At 40.1% G+C, this 8567-nt stretch overlaps 1 protein-coding gene across 1 annotated transcript in view; it reads left to right on the top strand.

The window, feature by feature from the left end:
- Window positions 1–759: 759 nt before the first annotated feature.
- LOC104078412 (rap guanine nucleotide exchange factor 5-like) overlaps window positions 760–8567 on the top strand; it is a gene marked incomplete at its 3' end in the record, with an annotated part of 39368 nt that continues 31560 nt past the window's right edge. Inside the window, exons 1-4 of the mRNA XM_009580047.1 lie at window positions 760–876; window positions 1373–1479; window positions 2497–2618; window positions 4214–4382. Of these exons, the coding sequence (XP_009578342.1) occupies window positions 760–876; window positions 1373–1479; window positions 2497–2618; window positions 4214–4382 (515 nt within the window). The remainder of the gene's footprint in view (window positions 877–1372; window positions 1480–2496; window positions 2619–4213; window positions 4383–8567) is intronic.

Below are 8567 nucleotides of genomic sequence, written 5' to 3'. Positions count from 1 at the left end.
GCAGAACTGAGTTTACCAAACCTTTTTCCTGATGTGAAAAAAAAAAGTATTTTGAGACTTCAGTTAGGCTACTCGGATGATTTGATAAATTCTTTTTATTTAGATTTCAATAGCTAAAACACCTAGATTGCTGCTACTTTTTTTCCATACAAAAACCAGAACAAAACTAAAGCTCTACCAAATTGTCTTACAGACCCTGTCCAGAAGAATTTCAAATCCCTATTTGGAAACTCCTTCAAACAAGGTACTTGTCAAGCTTCTTTTTAATTCCATTTCATCAAACAACATATTAGGAATCTTTTTGCTTTGGTTCAACCTCTTAATCATAGCTTTGAAGACACTTGTGAATGTGGCCTGCAGTTAAATCCAGTTAACAAGTTATAATTTGTGTGTGTTAGAAGTTGTCTACTTCTATTACTGAATTTGCAAACTGAATTGTTGTGAATTGATATGCACTCGCTTCCCAGCCATTTAAATGATTGCCACCGTTTAGCTTGCTTTTGCAATATTTAAGAGTATGTTTTTGCATCTCACAATACTTTACTGTCTCAGGACTATTTTATATTCCTTGAAAGATTTCTAAACGTAGGAAACAAACAAAAAATAAAGGTGAAACCACGGCATTGTTTTTCTTTCAAGTTAGTTATTTGTGTTACTGGTGTGTTTTGCTGGGACGGTGAGGAAATATCACAACAGAAGCCTGAGTTAAATTCATCACTAAGGAGTGGTATATACAGGTGGAACATGGTTTTATGGAGGATGGAGTTGGGTCCTGTTTTGACAGACACATCTGCAGCCTTGAGGTGTAAGGTAGAAATCAGGTGTGGGGGAAGTCGGAGGTGTGTCCATTCTGAAAGACCACATCCTCCTGGCAAGGTACGGATGAACTGACCTGTAGCTATCATAGGATACCTCCAAAGTTTCTGAACAAAAAGAAAAAAACTATGAAATGGTGTTTCAATGTGTATTAGGCTTGTATTAAATTATTTAACTCTAATACATATGGAGTAATGTTTAATTTTTACTGTATTTGTGTGGTTTTGCAATGGTTAATATAGTCTTTTTGCTTTGCTAGAGTAACACTTGTTTTCCTTTGAACTTGTCTGTTGTTCAAAGGTAAAGCCAACAGATAGTAAAACCTCTGCTTTTCTAAGGCAGCAAATGTAAAAGTAGACCAGCTCGTGGGGGCATCTGCAACCCATGATACAACCAGGTATGGCAGAAGTTGGGGTGCACTTCCTATGAGGCTTTGACTGCTTGCTTGTCGTTTAGCTGGGGAGAAGGCATTGCTCAGGGGGAGGGAGCGGACAGTGGCAAGGCATCAGGAATAAATCCCTGTTTGTCACAGTTTTCAATTTCTCTTTTCATTCAGATTTATGGAGAAAGTTCTTCCTGTGCTGGGAGAGCTCTCAGGAATATTTTTACTCTACAAGCGTCTGACCTGATTAAAGACAGGGTGTACCTTACTGGTATTTGCAGGTAACCCGAGATCATTCGTTTTAATCAACTGGATGGGTGTTATTTGTGTTTGTCTATGCCCTGATTTGACAAGAGAGTCAATTCTGAGAGTGAGATTTTGTATGTGTTACTAAGAATCGAAAATATTTTCTAAAAAAATTATTTTATATCTCATGTATTTTAATACCTTTTCTTATGTTACTTTGTCGGTTATCAGAAAGCAGCAGTGGCCTGATAGTCCATTAATTTAATTGCTTATGATTTCATATACAATTGTGTTTGTCTCTTATTTTGTTGAAAAGAAAGAGTATTAAATTCAGCCCTGGTCTGGAGTTATGGAAGAGATTAATTGGATTCCTAAGATTTAGTTACACAGTGACTTTTGTATGTAATTTATGGAATATTTCTGTAATGAAGTGATTTTCATTTGTGTTGCCTTACAGCATAAATGCTTCCTCCTATTTTGAATTATGCCAAAATGTGCAGGTTTCTATTACAGCACCATTCATTCATATCTGTATTTAAGAAAAAGCCACAATTTCTTTTTTTTATGATTTAAAAAGATAAGTTTACCAATAGTGTGAAAGATGAAGTACATCCTAGAGCAACACTCAAGGTCTTACACATATATTGTGTAGCTGTATTGCTTATGCCTATGCTCAGAAAGAAAATAAAATCCTGAGGCTAAAAGCTGGATTTTATTTAGCTCTTATACGTCTTTGGATGACTGTCTGCATGTAGCACAAATTGATAAAAATATTACATGTTGTAAAGTGTGCCATATGAATTAGATATGTAAGGGAACTTACTCATCTAACACAAGTTCCCTCATTGTAATTAGGGGCATCCCCTGAGACTTGCCAGAATAATATCTTCCCTTGAAATGAATAGGATTACAAAAATTAGTAGTTGAGACAAAGGGTTTGCCCTGCTTAACAAAAGGATTCACTTTTAATAGCTTTAAAAAATAGCTCTTTATTATACAAGAGCATTTTAACATTACTGTCGTGTAAGAAGTGATGTTTTCCTTATTTTCAGGAGAAGCTGTGTTGGATCGGAACTGGTAGACTGGCTTTTGGAGCAGTGCCCTTTTGTTAAGTGCAGATCTACAGCAGCTGGAGTGTGGCAGCTCCTCCTGGATATGGGCATTATATTATCAGGTCAGTCTTGATAGTAATTCTAGTGTGAGGAAGGCTATCAGTTTCTCCGGCATAGGATAAGACTCACGTTTTTGATGGGAGAGGAAGGAGTGAAAGAAAAAAACGCAGGCTGATCCATTTTTCTTGACAGTTGTTTACTTTACTATCTCTTTGGTAGGCTCACCTCTGTAACCTTTCATTTCATAAATACCAAAGATTAATCTCTTTTTTAGGGAATTTCCTTTCTTTTGCTTTTGCAAATGTAATTGTCTATTACCAAGTTGCAGACAGCGTGCGTGTCTTTTCCAGCCTAATTTTTTTTCTCCTCAAGCTCTTTTAGGTTTTTCACAAGACAGCAGCTCTTTAGTCACTGCAGATCATGGCTTTGCCAGATGAATTAAAATCATAGAATCATAGAATGGTTTGGGTTGGAAGGGACCTTAAAGATCATCTAGATCTAACCCCACTGCCACAGGCAGGGACACCTTCCACTAGACCAGGTTGCTCAAAGCCCCATCCAGCCTGGCCTTGAACACTTCCAGGGATGGGGTATCCACAGCTTCTCTGGGCAACTTGTTCCAGTGCCTCACCACCCTCATAGTGAAGAATTTCTTCCTTATATCTAATCTAAATCTACCCTCTCTCTGTTTTTCATAGTTTTAGATTGCAATGGATTGAGAGAGGATTCAGCTTCTTGAGATGGTGGTGATGCCAGGTCCTACCCAGCTGTCCCCACCTCCCCCACCAAATTTAGGGGTTTGGTCCAGCTAATGTGGTTGGTGATAATTACACCGGTAACCAAGCTCTGGAAATCTGATGGACTTTACTTTGTAGCTGGGACAACTTAGGTACTTAGGTAGCTCAACTCAGAGCGTACCCCGCCCTGGGGTCTGTGCTAGACACTTAACTTTCCTCCTTGCGAAAAGGTGAGGTGTTATGGAAAATTTCTGCTTATGTACGCTGACAGTATACTTAAAGGTTTTCTTCTGCTCCAGCTACTTTCTTCCTATGTCTGATCATGCAGCCGCAACGAGGGCTGAATGGCTCTCCCAGCAGGGGCTTGTGCTTTTGGGTTTGGACCCCGTCCTTCGATCCCAGTTCAATCCCGGTTATGCCAGGGAAGACGACAGCTGTTGTACTGATGCATCATCTTACCCAGGTCTAGTCTACAAATCCAGAAGCCCTGAATTTGAGGAGAAGCTGGGATAATGATGGCCTGCATCCCCATTATTGAACTTTGTTTATAGTACCTGGCCATTAGTGAGAACAGATTGGAAGCCAATGGAAATTGAGGTTCAGAAATCTGACAAATGGAAGGTTTTAACCCCCTAATTCTGAACGGATTCCCAAATTGATTAAATACTCAGCAGTCTTAATGCTTGAATTTCAGGAGCCTGGAGATCTTCAAATTGAGGTTTTGGGGTTGTCCTGTTTGGATGCACTGAGTTAATAAGAGAGGGCAGGATTGCTTCTATGCTGAGTTTGCTATCCTTTTGCCCTGTGTGGTGGTGCAACTCAGCATTAAAGTTAAGTGCAATACAAAATGTGGTGGGGACACAGAACCTTTACACGGTGAAGGTTTAAAGGCTATCATCTAATGTTATTTTTTCTAACAGTGGACAAACAACTCTATTTTCAAGACACTCATGCTTTCTACCAGTTCTCAGCCGATGAATGTACCTACCTCTTCTGTGAATTTGAGAAAGAGGAAGGATGGAAGAATGGAGTAAAGCTCCTACTTCAACTACTGCCCTTGTCTCCTCCCAGGATTGACATGTGTAATCTGTAAGTGTGCGTATACAGCTGTTTGCAACTTTTGCTGACTGTTTTGTAAGTGGCTGGCTTATAATGACACTTTACCCCCAAATCAATGAGCCAGCTTTCTTTTCAGGGTTGACAAGCTTTGTAGAGATGGGCTTTTCATCTGAGAAAGTCAGTGTGGGTAAATAAATGAAGGCACTCAGCTTGGGCTTTTGGGCATATTGTGGTTCTTATGCACTAGCTTGCTGACTCTAGCTTGCTATATTACCTAGGCAAATGGCTTTATTTTTTTTCTGGGCTCCTCTTACATTTGGAAGTTTGGCATGAATTTGGCAGCAGGCATGCTGTGGAGCTGATTGACTAGCAGATCAGATGCCCTTGTGCTGTGTCAGGATCAGCTATCGAATGGTTAGAGTGGATGGGTAGAAACGTGGTAGCTTCAGTCATCTGATTTTAGTTTGCTACTGCATGTTTGCCAGAGGTCTGTAGTCTCACATTATTATTCCTTTTTCAGAATATGCCTTTTAATAGTTTGGCTTCCTATACGTATCCTCTTTCACCTGACTATTGGATATTATCATACCCTCTGTGCTGATACAGCTGCGCTCTAAATGTTGCCTATTTAGAGCAGCTAGAAGGAAACCATAGGTATTTGCCATAGTTATAGTGCCACAATGAGAGGCCAAAATATAGGAAAAAGGTGTCAGTGAGAGGTCTGGAGGCTCGTGACCCCTCATGCCTTAGCAAATTTTCAGGAGCTGGCCTGGATAGACAAGTTGGGCTTAATTCTTTCATTGTCCCTACCATGATGAATCCTCAAATCTGATACTTATACTGTGGAGAACTATTACTCTGCCAGTACTAGGATTTATTCTCTTTGATGTCAAAGAGAAAACTTTCTTCTATGAATACTTTCCTTCTCTACGTATTAGATTTTAAAAACACATTCTCTCAAATAAATGTCCTATGGAAATATTTTAAAGGAGCACAAAGCCCAAAGTCCCTGTAAGCTGTCTCAAGCCCAGCTTCTTGAATTCAGACATGTTGAGCTGGTAGAAAAATTTCTCTGCATGGCTCAGGGCAGAAACTTGATTCCCTCCCCTGTTGCTGACTGCCCTCACCAACCAGAAATTGGCAGTTCCGGAGTAGGGATTCCCTTGAAAACGCATTTATTTGGTCAGCTTGAGTGAGTGTAGCCAAGTGACAAGGACCCCATATTGGCTAGAGCAGGGGACTGAATGTGATCTTCTAAGCAGATGACTCATATGGGAGAAAACCTTTGAATATTTTTGCAAATAGAAATTCTTGTCTTCCAGCCTACTCTGGTGCTAAGCAGTTTGGCTGTCCCTTAAATATCAGGGCGATTTCATCTTGATTTCAGTGGGAACTGGGGGGTTCCTCGTTATCACTGCAAATCAGGCCACTTTTCATGGTTCATGACTACTCGTACAAAGGCTTTGAATCAAAAAGACAGAACAGATAGGTCATATTGATGTGTTAGGTGAAGGGTGCTGAGTAGGAAAATGGATTGAAGACTTTTTGGGTTTGAGTTAAAAATGTGTCCTGCATGCTGACCTTGACCGGAGAGTACCACTATTTTACAGTCTGGTTTGCAGTTTTATCGTTCCAGTGCAACTGTCATTTCTAGTGGAGGATGTCACATGAATTGAACAATTATTCATTAATGTACATTTCCAGCTCCTTCCTGCTCACATTATTCAAATTCTAGTTGAAGTTGGATTCCTTTTGGGAACATTGTCACTGAAGAATTATTTTCTGGAGCTTTTACCTGTCAGATTGTGAGGGTGCTTTTTAAAAAAATATATATTGAAAGAACTGTATTTTAAATAATGGTATACTCTCGAGGGAGTGTGATATTAAAGGGAAAGGGGACTTTTCGAGGTTCAAAATTCTCCATGCTTGATGCAAATAATACACTGCTAAAACATAATATGAAAGGGAATAGATGTGATGAGGCGTTTGTTAAAGTTATCTGACCAGGTTAAATAAACTCATATACTCTTTTTTATGAAGAAAGAGGGCAATTGTAAAAACTCTTCCTTGCAGTGAGTGTTTGTCTTTTCTCAAATATATAAGCTGTCTTGCATACCATTAGAAGCATAGTCTTTCTTGTAGTTTAATATTTTTGTATTCATTTTTCTGTCTTAGTTTTTCTCATAGTCTGTATTGACGGCATTAATTCTCTATGTACATAGGGGTAGAGAAATTCTCACCTTATTAATTAGATTCCCTGCTTTTGATGAAATCTGAAGCGACTGCCTGCTTGTGCACCAGAAGGCAACTGGTTGGACATCTCCTGGTGGTCCCAGGAGCCAGACGAGCTCTGTCTCCTCCGCAGCTGGTGGGCAGCAGCCTTGCGCTTGCCTGGCCTGCTGGGTGCATCAGTGGGTCTCTGTGGAGCGCCATGGATCTGCTCTCCCAGAAGGAGTCTGTAGACCTGAGTAGGCAGTAGCAGCTCTGGGGACTTCCTTCAGCAGCTCTTCTGGAAACCCTATTAAATAAACGTGGCCCGGTCTCGACTTGCTGTACAGATTTTTGATGGATTTGTATTTGTTTCTGGTCAGTATTAGCAGTACTACCAAATAACGCTGTAGTAAGTTCTACAATGAAAACAGCATTCTGAAGCCTGAGACATGCTTACGGTACCTGAATAAATGCTCCCTGCTGCCTTTCGACCTTGGGAAATTCCCTACATTAAACATAACATTGGTGGGAATCTACCATGGAAAACAAGATGGGACATAGCAGATTTTTAGCAGCTCACACTAAACTGAAGGTTAATGTTGTTATGTGTGTTCTACAGGACTGAGCCCCTGCAAATGTTGTCAAATGAGATGGGACTGATGCAGAGGCCTCTTGGGGTCATTAAACACCCTGTGTTAATCACAGCCAATTCTACTTGAATAGAAAAGAAGTGAATATTGCAATAGCCTGGGAACAAAAGACCTGTATTGAAAGCTGTGCCATGGACTTCCTTACAACCTTGAGCAATCACTTAGGCTCTCATCCAATGCCTCCTGAATTCTTTTTCAGTGACTGCAATGGCTTTGTATCAGGTGTTTAATCTTTGTGTGCTTCTATTTCCTTCTTTGTAAATGTGGGTGTTTATAACAGCACGTAATTCCCAGAACCACTGGTAGACTCAATGAACATTTCAAGAATGCATTGGGTACCTTAGACTATTGAAATGTATCCCGTAATATTTTTTTTAATTATTTGAAGAGACGTTAAGGGGATTTTTTTTCTTTATCTCATATTGCTTGTTATTTTCTTTTCAGAAGTGTTACACTATATTCTGTATCTTCTGTCCTGAAATGATTTACGTTTTATTAATTTCAGAAAAGTAATCATTCTTAAAAGTAATTTGTTTTTAATGCAAATAGCCAGGATGGGGTTTTCTTTTAGTTACTGCCTTATAGAGTTCCTGGAAAACTTTTGCTGAATGCAAACAGCTCTCAGGTATCCATGGGTCTTTTACTGGCATTGTAGGTGGATTGTAAAGCCAGTGTAGAGACCTATGTAGTGGCTCTACATTGGACAGTTGAGGTCCAGGCCCAGGACCATAGGTGTATCCATATTGCTTCCTCCGTCAGCCGGTTGGGAAGCACTGGAGTTGCTTTCATGTGCTGTACACCAATAATTGTGCTGGACCTGACTTGCCTGCATGCAGATCTAGGGCAAGCATCCTCGCATCTCGCTCTGCTTAACACGCTACCGAGCCCACGGACCGCTGAGCTGTATAAGCATTAGGCTTGTTTGCCTGGGCTTTGTAGCTCCTGTTTGGTACCAACAGCCCTACTAGGTTTTAGCTGGCCACTTTTGAAAAAAAAAAAAAAGTAGGGCGATATCTGTCCTGATTCTGTTCCCTGGTATCCGTTCTGTCTTACTTTTTTCCATTAGCCTGGGTATCATAATACACTCTCCCTCTCTGATTATGGAGAGCTGACTATAATTTTTAGTATATTAATGGTTTCAGAAGTATTTGATGCTCATATGCAAATGAACACTAAGAGTGTTTTTAAATAGAGGATGAAGTGATAAAGGCCCAAGACAGAAATAGCTATGCTATATGCTGTTCTGGGTTTATAGATTGCATCAGTGGCTGTGTCTACTGAGCTGCTATCTTTTGCCTCCAATTTAGAAGAATCCTAGGTCCTAGCCTGGTTCTGAGAGATCAGAAGAGATCAG

Source organism: Fulmarus glacialis, unplaced genomic scaffold (genome assembly GCF_000690835.1).
Source record: "Fulmarus glacialis isolate BGI_N327 unplaced genomic scaffold, ASM69083v1 scaffold606, whole genome shotgun sequence".
NCBI classification, from domain to species: domain Eukaryota; kingdom Metazoa; phylum Chordata; class Aves; order Procellariiformes; family Procellariidae; genus Fulmarus; species Fulmarus glacialis.
This window is presented reverse-complemented; position numbering and strand designations above follow the sequence as displayed.